Source organism: Lepidochelys kempii, chromosome 2 (assembly GCF_965140285.1).
Source record: "Lepidochelys kempii isolate rLepKem1 chromosome 2, rLepKem1.hap1, whole genome shotgun sequence".
NCBI classification, from domain to species: Eukaryota; Metazoa; Chordata; order Testudines; family Cheloniidae; genus Lepidochelys; species Lepidochelys kempii.
This window is the reverse complement of record NC_136381.1, coordinates 65,382,433-65,395,663: the sequence shown is the minus strand read 5'-3', so window position 1 is coordinate 65,395,663 and position 13,231 is coordinate 65,382,433. Positions and strand designations below refer to the sequence as shown.

The 13,231-nt window shown below is 35.5% G+C and overlaps 1 protein-coding gene across 6 annotated transcripts in view; it reads left to right on the top strand.

Annotated features, from left to right (window-relative positions):
* The window catches only part of CHD7 (chromodomain helicase DNA binding protein 7), a 185,565-nt gene that overhangs the window by 133,439 nt on the left and 38,895 nt on the right, over positions 1-13,231 (top strand). For all 6 annotated transcript variants that reach the window (XM_073331067.1, XM_073331068.1, XM_073331064.1 and 3 more), the window contains 6 exons: positions 5,204-5,259; positions 6,829-6,943; positions 8,945-9,028; positions 10,245-10,382; positions 10,479-10,600; positions 11,086-11,329. In XM_073331067.1, the coding sequence (XP_073187168.1) occupies positions 5,204-5,259; positions 6,829-6,943; positions 8,945-9,028; positions 10,245-10,382; positions 10,479-10,600; positions 11,086-11,329 (759 nt within the window). The remainder of the gene's footprint in view (positions 1-5,203; positions 5,260-6,828; positions 6,944-8,944; positions 9,029-10,244; positions 10,383-10,478; positions 10,601-11,085; positions 11,330-13,231) is intronic.

Genomic DNA, 13,231 nt, shown 5'->3' with positions numbered 1-13,231 from the left:
GTATTTGTGGTAAAATCATGGGCAAGCTTTTTTTCATTTCAAATTCTCTCACAGTGGACATCCCCAGGCCATTAACAGAACCAACATGTGATCAAGAGGATCACATCTGGCCATCTGCAGAAATATGTTGAATACTGCAGTTTGAGGCAAGGGAAGGGTTAACATGGTTCTCCTCCAATCCCCTAGCCACAGTATGTCTGTTGCGCAATCGTATTGCTGAACGCAGAAGCAGGAGTTCCTCAATAGAGCTTGGCTGACCTGTACAGCAAAATAACATGCTAATTCCAAAATACTGGATTTTCTTACTCTGTGGGAAGTGCAAAGAGGACCGTCATTTACCAAAGGTCTAAACATTTTTGAATTCTACAAGACATTTTCTAGCTTACTCGTTGTTTATGCTGTAGCTTTTATGTGAAATTCAACTTACGTGAATCACCTAAATATATTCAGGTTCATCATGATTAAATTAAGACTTTCACATGTCCTAGGAGAGTGTATTCCAAAAGGAGAGGAAAAGACTTTGCCTCAATTCTTGTGGGGGTTTCATAGGGTTTTTTAACTTTTGAACCTTACTCCTGGCTGTACTAGTACTTTCAAGTGTTTTATAAATCTAAATTCATGTCATGAGTGTTTTTGATTGAATTTCACTGATGGCTTGGCCTTCCAGTTGTCACAGCACAATAATTCTAACTTTATCATGGTTCAGAACTATGTTTTGTATTTCAACCCACAGGCTTATTTTTTCAGGTAAATTTATTGTAATCTTAAATTCAGTAATTAGTTGTCCTGATGGTCCTCTAGACAACAGTGGAGAATCTGGTCTCTTCATAAATGTCTTTACATTGGAGGCAGTTTGTCACCAATTATTCTTCTCTTCGTCCTCTTCTCTGCAAGGAAAGGTGTGATTACCCATGGGCAGTGTGTATTTTGCTGCAGTTTGTGGGAAGTGGTTGGTCGGCTGCCTGCATGTCTTTGATTACAAGCTCTGCTGGAGGCAAGCTCTGTTTTGAGCTCTTCCTTTAATGTTTTTTATGGATTGCATTCACAGGTTTGAGGGGTATCTATCCTCTCTCCCTTTTCTACTCCATCTCAACCCTACTCCCTACACCAAAAATGGATTTGAGGATGTTAAATGTTAACATCTAAAGTACCCAACTGTGCATTTATTAAATCTTTTACACTCTTACTGATATAATCAAAACCATGGTTGCTAGATTAGTAATCAAAGTAAAATAGCTGTGATCAGGATCCGTACACAAAATAAACTCTAGAAAAGGCTTCACTGGGAAACCTCTCAGCAAATTGGGATGCAACAAAAGATTTTGTCCTACCAAAGGACAATATTAGATAATCAGACTGCTTTTGAACAGCTTTATTGTCATTGAATTATACTGGTTTCCACCAAAATATCCTGGGTATGGTTTTGGAATTGCTCGATGCAAAATATTTCTGCGTAAAGAGCCTAAAACATTGGGCTTAAAACTCATTTTATTTAAATGTAGAGAAAACAAAATGTAAACCATTTCATTATATAAAACATTTAAGTAGATAAAATATTTTCAGTTTTAAATTTTCTGTCATTTAGTTTTATTGAATGTTCCCTTGCCTTTATTATAAGGGGGTAAATAGTGCCAATTTAGCTGTACAGCCAATTTACTGTTTTAATACCTCTGTCATGTCCCCCCTCTGTACTTACAGTCCCAGTCACTTCAGTTTATTTTCACATGGAAGCTGTTCCATGTCTGTAATCATTTTGTCACCCATTCTGGGACCACTGCCCCCTATTTCTGCTATATCTTCTTTGAGATGGGTTGACTAGAAGCAAATATATTCAAAATGAAGGCATACAACTGATTTATAGAAAGAATATACCGAAAATATGCCTAATAATGCATGCTGAGTAGATGTTTTCACCCAGCTGCCAATGCCCAAATCTTTTCTGAACTGGATAGTTTAGAATCCTGTGATGTGTTATTCTTTCTAGTGTATATTACTTTGCATTTGTCAATAGTGAATTTCATCGTCCCTTGTTCTAACCATTCATCTAACTTTCAACTGTTTCTGAATTTACTCTAGTCTTACTAGTCTTCTCTAGTCCTCAGTAGTCTCAATAACTATCTGCAAATATTGCCACAGAGTGGGTAAAGTACAGGCAGTTGCAATGCAAGCTTATCCCAGTAATGTATGCTATAACGTTCTCCTGGAGGAAGTGGTGATCTGGATCGCCACTGGACTGTGAGTGTAGTTCAGTCCAGATGATCATTCAATCCTCTGTTAAGATTATAAACAGAGTTGCCAGTTAGTTCTAGAGATCAGTGCTAGAGCTGACTGGAGGATGACACCTCTGTTTCACAGCAGTTTTTGAGAAGAATTTTTTTATCCCTTAGTACTGCAGAGCAGGGACTTGAACCTGGTTCTACCACATCCCAGGCACGTACCCTTGTCAGTCAGCAATAGTCTCTGTCCTCTCCTTTCCCTTGCCTCCTTCCTGCAACGGACCTAAAAACCATCCTGACAAAAGTTTCATGGAAACAGATACATCTCAGTGAAATGTTTCAGCTTCAATGAAACAGTATATATTTCCTCAAAAATGTTTCAGCCAGCTCTAATCAGGCCTACTTAGCGTATCCATGACTGCTCAAACAGGATGGATACCATCTTCGGACTCCATCGGTATTGGAGAAACACACAAACATTCTACTTAGTCTGACATCAGTCCATTTTTATTGAGTCACAACAAAGTTCATGGTTGAATATTTTAGGCTACAGTTATACAATATGCTTAAGCTGCTTTCCATAATTTGTGCTGCATCAATGTATTGTCAACCTTGGGGTTTTTAGATGCACAGAGAACAAGTAGATTAGTTCTTGGACTTTGAAAAAGATTATTCCTTTTTGGTTACTGTAAATGTGTTAGCCAAAACTTACTTCTAAATGTTTTTCAACGTGAGTTTTGTTTCCAAAGTATTTGCTTTAAAGAGTGACTTAGACACATACAGTTTGACGAAAAGAAGTGTATTTATTGCACACAAAATAAGTTTAATTCTCTATTAGGAAATATAGTAACACATTCTGGTACTGCAACAGTACAGAGTCAGTCTGTCAGCATTTTCAGTGTAAATCATTATGGTGTTAATTTATCGAGTGGAGACATTTTCATAAGGCTAAACCCTAGCAGAAGTATGCTAAATTAATAAAAACAAAAACCCGTTTGCTAACTTTAAAATTATATAGATGTTATACACATCAATCAGTTTTCAGATGGTATTGGCATTTAAATTTTTCAATGTAAAAATAAAAATAGAGAGATTAGGCCATAGTGTAAATAAAGTACAAGTTCTAAAATGATCACCAGATATTTAAATCTGTATTTATGTATTTATGTATTTATTTTTACTAGGAGCTACTTTCCTAAATGGTTGGTATCAGAGAGAGATGCTGACAAGATTCAGATTACTAAAATACTCCTAGTTGGAGTTTGTACTTCTATTATGTTAGGACCTCCAAATACAAATATCCAATTGAGAAATCTCCACATACCATTAGTTGTCTTGAGTGGGAAAGCCTTGGTGGTGTTCAAACTCCCTCTTTTGGAGGTGTCTTCATGGAGTGGCTATGCAACCTATTCCTGCAGAATTAAGACTGGGAATTGTTCATCCCTTCCTACATAGGAGCTAGGAGAAACTGGAGATATCAAGCTGGAGGAAAGACCGCTTTCCTTCTCTCCCCTGATGTAACTCAGCATGGAAATCTCTATGGAGGGTGGTGTTACTTCCTTTCCTGAGAAGGGGGCAAAGGGAGCATGGAGTAGGATGGTGTCAATTTCTCCCTGATATATTAAGAGAGGGAGTACTTGGTGAAGCAAAGCATAGAAACACAAGTATGTTAGAACAGAGCTGAGAGCAGCTATTGTTGCTACTGCAAAGAGTAGAAACATGAGGGTGCTGGAACAGAGTTTGAGAGCAGCTATTGCTACTGTCAATAGCAATGGAATGAATTAACAGAATAGCTAGGGAGCAGAATGTTTTTAATACTGGCAGATAAGTAGTCTCATCTTTGTCTCAGGACATCACATCCTTTCTCCCTCTGTAATGAGGGGTTTAACGGTAGGGGTGGAATATGTGGAGGTGAGGATTCAAGGCATAGGGAGGGAATGTAGGTATATGTAGCCCTGAACATAATACTTTTCACAGAACCCCAAGAACTGACCCTGCTTATGTGTGCTGCGTCAGTTTTGAAAATTGTTATATAATAGACAGTAACAGTTCCAAAGCATATTAACACAACAAAAACTGTTTAACTTAATGTTGTGAAATAAACAAAAGCCTAAATTTGAGGCAGTCCTCAAATTTGTCCTTAATTTGCCCTATAGGAGGGTTCAGCAATAAGACTTTGATGTTGAATTACATGCCATATGTTTCCCCCATACTCTGGCACCAGGGATGAGTTAAGCACAGTCTCAACCCTTAACACTGAATGCCCTTGGCTTTGCTGGTTTGTTTCACAAATTCAACCTTGCTTAAATGTAGTATTTTGGTGTTAATTTAATTTGGCTGCTCTGTATGTGAGACATCTTGCCTGAGTGAATTTAATTGCACCATTGAGTAAAACTAAATCCATGAACAGTGATACACTAAAATTATAGCAGAAGTACATGGCTTAGTTTTATATGGCTTCTTGTTTAGTGTTATTAACTATATGGAGGCATAAACCCCCTTTAAAAGTCTATTTTAAAACATTACAAAACCCACAATGTAAAGTCGCCATGATCCGGCCAAAAATAATACATATGGTATTCAGGAGTGCAGTTGCTAATTGGCTGCTGCCTGAGAAAATGGTACGCTTGGCTTCTATTTAACACTGTGGGTTTGGCAGAAAGCCAGATTTGGGGTGAGGTTGTTGTGAATGAAGCTGCATGTGGTTAGGGAGGAGTTAAAATGATTCATGTCTTGGAAGTTGTAGTAAGCAGTGTAATATGTGCTTGAGTAAGCTGATGGAGGAAACTTCTTACCCATATCCTTTTCTCCATTTCCCTTCATACATCTCCCCCATATAAACACACATGTACAAGTGTGCGCTCTTTTCTGAAACTTTAATCAGTAATACCTTTGGACAATATACTGTACTTTAGTTGGAGGGAATGGTTAAAACTATTGGGATATTTAGTAGCTCAACACACAGTTGAAATCTTATTTTGTTACAGATGGAGAATGAAGAGGAAGTGGAAACAGAGGAATTCTATGTAAAGTATAAAAACTTGTAAGTAAGCTGTAACTTTTGTTACTTTTTTCCTTAAAAATATCAGCAGGTTCCAAATATTTTGTTCAAAATTGTATTTAGAAAGTGACACACTATTAACATCTCACCTTAAACAATGAATAATAATAGGCATTTTGGCATTGACATGGTGCTAGATTTGGTGACTGAATACATTCTTATCTGTATGACTTTAAGTCTTCTATCTAAAATGAAGCCATTATAAGAGCAAGGTCAAACTGGCTTTGATTTTTCTTAATGAGGCCCTGATTCTGCAGTTAGGTCCATGCAGACAGGCACCTAGGCCTCCATAGATCTGACTGCAGCATTGGAGCCTTAATTTCTTAATTTACTAGAAAGGTCATAAGAATAATTAACCTTTACATTCCTTCCCTCTCTGCTCTCTCCCTCACCCCCTCTCCCCCCAGCCAAAAAAAAGTGAGTGTTCAACAAAATGTCTGACCTTTTATTAGACTGCTAAATAGAATTTTATTTCCAACAGTTTCATGATGGCAGCTAAATTTTCCTGAAATGTCCAGTATTAGCAATGGAAGCATATTATATCACTTTTGACTCTGAGCTATAGTGTATTTTCCTTTTTAGAGAAGGGAGAAAGAGAAGGGCCTAATTGAGAAACTTAACCTATTAAAATGGTAAAATAAATTTCAACATCTGATAGAAATTCACTTGCATTTCCAGTTAATTGCAGGTTGACTTCCTTTTAACTATACTGATTATAAAATATAAGCAGCTAAACTACCCAGTTTTATTGTCCTTTGTTTCATATTGATCTGACATGATTAATAGCTTAAATCCTGTTTGTTTTGTTTCATTCTATTTGTAATTCTTATTGTAGTGTTAACCACATGTGACCGATGCTTATGATGTGTGATTTGATAGTAATTGTATAACTTGATAATTGAACTTTTTATTACTTAAAAATAAAATTTTAAAATAAAACCAATTTTAATTGCAGGTTTATGATAATGGAACATTTCATCTTTAAGAAAATGTGTTAAGGCTTAAGCTATTGATTATTGAATATTCCCAAAAGTATGATTAAAATTGTCTTATAGTGCTAATTGGCTTGCACAGGGCCTCTAATTACAGCTCTACATTAGAGATATGCACAGTGTAACACAATGGATTTAAAGGTATTTTTAGACTGTTTTAATCCCACTATACTTTTGAATGTAACGATAAGTAGTGAAGTTTATAGTGTGTACATTTTTGTCTTGTTACATATTCTGAATGCTCCCGATAAAATTTATCTTGAGCACTCTTAAGCCAAAGGCCAGAAGTGTGAGGTATGTATATATGAGCCATACTGATGTTTCTGACCAATACCTTTATTAGATAGTAAGTACAGTTGCTGCCAATAAAGGTGATTATTTTAATGAAAGATAGTATCTGCTATTCCAGATAACATGGTGCTACCCTGTTCAGTTGCCAGTAAAAGTTTGGGGGAAAATTAGAGAGAGGAATAGATGCAGGGAAGCAAATAGGAGTATGCAGTGGAAACATTTGGGCTGGGATTGCTTTGAAGAAGTTTTTCTTTATTCCATCTTCTAGCTCTTACCTTCATTGTCAGTGGGCATCTGTAGAACAGTTGGACAAAGACAAGAGAATTCAGCAAAAGGTTAAGCGGTTTAAGGCAAAGCAGGGTCAGAACAAGTTCCTCTCAGAGGTATGGCTGTTTTCATAACTATTTGAGTTCGATTTTTTTTAAGGGATATGCTGATAAATGCTTAAATCCCTTATATGTGCATAAGATTTTGAACATCTGGTTGATATAAAATTAGCTTTCATCACAATGTAAAAATATTAAGCTAAATTCAGAGGCTTTCGAATTCAGTTACATAAAGTTATCCAGCTTCTGTTTATAGTTGCTGCTTCTTACAAGTAAATGGTTAATTGCTCACTTTTATAAACAGGAAGTTACTTGGTCTTCCCATTGCTTATTTGTTCTAAGATAACTTGATCCCATCACAATTTAATCTGGAAATGATTGTGATATCATCCTGATTCGTAGCATCTCTATTCTGAAGAAAAGAATTGGAGACAAAGGTCTGTTTAGAATTTAAGATGACATGCAGGTGCGGAAGCATTCTCTTAAATTTAAACATGTTTTTTAAGTAAGCCATATGGGTTGTAAGTAAATAGACTTTAGCAAATTGTTGATCTTACATTATTTCAAAGTTCTGAATTCCAAGCCCTACTCAGCTATACATAGTGACTGAAAAGACTGAGTTTCCTGCAGAATCGGTACCAGAGCTCTCTCCTGAGCAGCCAATTATGCCAGAAAAATGCATGGAAATTTTCTGTGATTTGGACTACTGCCCACTAGGGACTCTGAGCTTTTGATCACCAATTTAATTTCACTTAGCACCACAAGCAGTACTATAGCAGAGGTCTTGCTAATAAAAGGCCAGCTTTGCTGGTTTGCCTTGTGAAACCTTACCTTTCAGCAAAATTTAGTAATTTGAAATAAAGGGTTTAGTACCTGATCCTTTTTTTTTTCTGTTTTATGAGTTTTTATTTAATACAGTACTTCGTTTGTTGTTGGTTTCTGACCAAATATAGTTAGGAGAGAGATTTGTGTAAATTTTACCAGAATTCTCCCATTTTCCACATTCTGTGCTTTTACAAATAGGTACAAAATGTCTGAGTCATGGGTCAAAGCATCTAAAAGATGCTTTTGAATTAATTGGAAAGTGGGAGGACAGCTGTATCAGGTAATTGTAATGACTAAGAAACATTCAGATTAAACGGGTATCTCAGAAGAACCCCGATACTTGAAATATTTGCCAAACTTTGTCTTATATGCATTCTAGAAAAATTGGCTAATGACACAACATTGTTAAAGCAATATGTGAAATGTATGTAACGTTATTCTTCAGTGACCAGGCCATGTATTTCACTTTACTATTTATATTTTTGAGTATACCATTTCTGTTTAACAAGTGCTTGTAGGTATTTTTTATTTGAGTAAGCTGTCAAAATATTAAACTGTATACATTCTTACAACTCTTCCTTACCTTTCTCCCCACCACACACAGCCATTAAAGTAGTTGAGTACAAAGCAAAAGAATGAAAGAGCATTTCTGTGCATATAGCACTGAGTAAAGAACTTGGGGTGGAAGAGAGAGGTAACAAATTACAAACTTCGGGGAGGGCATTGTTTTTTGTTTGCTTTTCATTTTTTGGAATAATATTCTCTGAAGCTTGCTTATGAAGCAGTCTGACAACTCCTGTAGTTATGGTAATCTAATGGCACTTAGTGTACACAGCTCTAATTTCTTTATTGCAAGCTGTAGTTTTCAAGAATGCTAAATGCATTGCATGCCATAAGCCTTTTCGATTGCTCATTAGTGAATTGTAATTTCACACTTCATTTAAAATATTCTTAAACATTCTCTCACAGTAAAAGGTTTCACACAGTAATTAAGAGGCCCAGTTAACAAAGTCTGAGAAGTCTGATTTCCTCACGGGGAATGATCTTGCTGAATTGTGGCATTTCAATTAACATGATGAAGGTTGCCAAATATAAATTTGATGTTGCCGTAACCCAAAATATTGTTACCTGGTGAAAAGTATAATTTTTGGTCCAAGGACAGGCTAACAAAGTTTTTTTTTTTTTTTTCCCTCCCCATTCCACCCCCCCCCCTCACCTGCTGTCTTTCAACAGATTGATGATGAGCTTTTTAATCCAGACTATGTGGAAGTTGATAGAATAATGGATTTTTCACATAGCACAGATGATAATGGAGAGGTAAAGAAAACTGTTGGTACATCTTCAGTCATTTGTACAACTGCCTATCTAAATATTAGAAACTTCAGTAGGTTTTGATGACTTACTTCATCCTGTAGAAGTGAGGATGGAGAGCATTATGACAGGGATATGTATATGCATGCACATGCTGCTGCAGTAAAGTTCATAGACCTAATAGTCTACCACTCTTTAGTGAATTGTTTTTGGATATCCAACAATACATTTCAAATTTTAAAAAGCCTGGTTTCCATTAGACCTGATCAGAACATGACAAGATGTCTAGTTGTTAGCATTTTGCTCTTTAGTAATAGTTCAAAACGCATATGTTTCCTAAACTATTTCCCTCTGGATATGTCTGTAAAGTAGAAAAAGCATGTAGGTTAATAATGTACCTATTTTTGTAAAATAAAGTGCTCATGATAATTGCTATCTTTTTAAAAGAAAGTATACTGGTCATTTATAGAAGTTAAATATACAGCTAAGTAGTTATTAAACCATATAGAATCTGAATTTCTAATTCACAATCACCAAAGGAGCTAGGCACTTTGTTAATCCTCTCTAATCATCATTACACAAGAACCTAAATTGTCAGCTCCTCACTTACGACCCCGTCCCCTGAGCAGGATCACTTGCGTGGTTGACTTCCAGGAGAACTGCAGTGGACCATTCTGTTCTTGAGAGCAGAAAAGGCTTTAGTAACACTGATTTCTGTTTTGTTATCACTGCATCAGTGAATAGTGATGTCTCCCATTGACAGTTGCTGTTTCAATGATTCTGGATTTCCTGCGAAGTTTGTGATGTTACATTGGCAGGACGAATACAGCTCACCATCTGAATGTGTGGCAAAGGCAGGGGACCTTCGTAATTGTAAAGCAAAGTTTTCATTTATTCTAAAATTTTGTTTAATTTTAGGGGTTTAAAATTACAAAATTTAGCTTTGCCACTCATCTTGGTGGTGAACTGCATTCCCTTCATTTTTATCTTAAATCATCAGGTTCACAACAGGTCAGCTTGCTGTTAAATTATCCTTTTGGATGTTTTAAAGTCATTTTTAAAAATATCTGTTAATTCTTTTTCATTGTATATAGTGTCTAGAGTATCTTTCATGTTACACTGCAGCTTTCCTTTAATTAGTTACACGTCATGTAGAAAAGTTTGAATTGTTTTACATTGAATCTAATTTTATCCTTTCTTTAACTATTGATCAAAAACAAAGCCTGTTACTCATTATCTGGTGAAGTGGTGTTCACTTCCTTATGAAGATAGCACATGGGAGCTGAAGCAAGACATAGACCAAGCTAAGATTGAAGAATTTGAGAAACTGATGTCTAGGGAGCCACAAATGGAGCGTGTGGTAAGAATTGGCTCTGTATAGAGGATTTTATTTGAAAATAGCTAAGTAATGTGGTCTTTCAGAAACCACTAATGGGATTTGCTGTATTTGAAACAGGAGCGACCTCCTGCTGATGACTGGAAGAAATCGGAGAGTTCCAGAGAGTACAAAAACAATAACAAACTCAGGGAATACCAGTTGGAGGGAGTAAACTGGCTTCTTTTCAACTGGTACAACACGTGCGTAAAGTAACTTTTTATTGTAGAACTGCTGCTTTAGAGCAGATTTGATAGTTTAAATTTAATGTTAATATTTTCAATGTTTTATAGTCTTTTAAAAGTGAGACTTCAAAATGATGTTAACTATTTTTATTACTTGGATTACATAAAATTAATAGCTATTATATAGTTTTATTTATATATATAAAACATGTTACATAATGTTTATGTATACATATGTTTTTATTATGTGACAAACATATATATTTATATATGTACACACACACCTATACTTGAGAACTATATAATGAGAAATATAATGATCCTGTTGCAACATCTGCTAATATACTAGTTATTTAAAACTTTTTGAGAGTATTTTTCCTGTTTAAATCCATACTAATCTATTTATATATCTGTCTTGCAGATTTTAGCTTTATAGATGTTTTGTTTTGTAAATGCCATATTCAGAATAGAGCAGTAATAGAGCCATTTGTATTATTTTTCAGACGAAACTGCATTTTAGCAGATGAAATGGGGTTGGGAAAAACTATCCAGTCTATTACATTTCTCTATGAGATCTATTTGAAAGGAATCCACGGTCCTTTCTTGGTTATTGCTCCACTGTCCACAATTCCTAACTGGGAAAGGGAGTTCCGCACCTGGACAGAGTTGAATGTTGTTGTGTATCATGGGAGTCAAGCCAGCCGGCGGACCATTCAGTTATATGAAATGTACTTCAAAGATCCACAGGTACTTTTTGGAATTGTGTAAAACTGTAATTTTAAAAAATGAAGTAATGAGGCTGTAGTGGGTTGAGTTTTATGTGCTATGAACATCAATTTCTAATACTGCTAAGGTAGAATCCAGCTTAATGGAAATTTCTATATTTTCAGCTGCCATAAATTGCACAAATATTTCTTGAGATCACCACAATCTTGATGACAAGCCATTGTGCATGAAAGAGAATATGGGAAAGTGAATAGTTAAGGTTTCTAATTTTAGGTTTTAACTAATAAACACCAATAAAACAACCCCAGTACAAAAAAAAAAAAGCAGTGTTTATGCAATTAACACTGGAAATGGTTACTTGTATCTAAAGCCTTGTTTAAGCAGAGTAATATTACAGGGGCGTGATTTCTAATGTGCACTATTGTGCTGTGCATTAATTGGTCTGTGTAGACCTTGCTGGTGCTCACTAAAGGTCCCCCATGTGCACTTGGATATATTTCTGTTTAAAACATTTTTTCATTAAAGTGCACAGTACTATATTAAAGTAATATAATATACTTTTCTCACAACAGCATATATAAAGAGCCCCAAAATCTCTGATTTTGGATACCTGCATAAAACTCCAAAATAGCTGAAAATCCAGAAAAATAAAATAAACCCCAAAAAGCACTTTGAATAGAACATGCGAGAAATAGAAAATTAGTTGGGATGATAGGTGTTGGGGCTATAGGGAGAACCAAACAACATTTTAAAAACATATGATTGGATTAAGAAAATCTGATCCTAAAATCCACCTTTTTATATGTTGCTGCATAATGGAGAAAACATAGTTCAGTAATTATTGTCCTCTAACTTTTAATAAATTTAGTGCAGGTTGTTTACTATTAAAATGAGTGAGATGCCATGACCTCTGGCAGATAGCTGGTTTCTTTACTAGTCAATGTTTGGGAAGTGAGCTAGCATGTCTAAAACACTTTGCATCTATGGAGGGAGGTTGTTGGTGCTGGCAAAATAGTACTGGGAAAGTAGAAGGATTTTAAAAACTGCAGCTTCAGTGTACTTATCTTCTGAATAATAGGGCTTCAGTTTATAATTAATGCCAACGAACATGGGTTTATGAAAAATAGATCCTGTCAAATTAACTTGATATCTTTTTGGATGAGATTACAAGCTTAATTGATAAAGAATAATAGTGTTGATGTGAAATACATAGAGTTCTGTAAGGCATTTGATTTTGTTTCACACAGTTATTTTTATTAAAATAACGAGAATGGTATAAATTTGGCATTAAATGGATTAAAAATTAGCTAAAGGATAAGTTTCAAAATGTAATTGTAACCAGGTAATCCTAATCATTGAGCCAGTGTGTTTCTGCTGGGGTCCTTTAAGGATCGGTTTTTGTTCCTAAGCAATTTAATATTTTTATAAATGAACTAGAAGAAAATATAAAATAATAATCAATAAAGTCCACAGATGGCAGAAAGATTGTGGGAGTGGTAACTAATGAAGAAGACAGGTAACTGATGAAATGTAATCTAGATCACATATCCAGCTGGGCACAACCAAGCAACGTGTGTTTCAGTATGGCCAAAAGTGAAGTTATATATCTAAGAACAAAATCCATGTTTACAGAATGAGAGACTCTCTCCTGGGAAACAGTGACTCTAAAAAAGATGAGTTCCCAGTGCAATGCTGTGGCCAAAAGAGCTAATGTGATCCTTGGATGTATTAACGGAAGTACAAGCAGGAATAAAGAGGTGATTTTACCTCTGTATTTGGCACTGAAGCGCAAATATTGTGGCTACATTTCAAGAAGAGTGTTGAAAAATTGGAGGGGGTTCAGAGAAGAGCCATGAGGAAAGATTAAAGGATTAGATAACATGCCTTTATAGAGCGAGACGTGGAGCTTAATCTGTTTAGTTT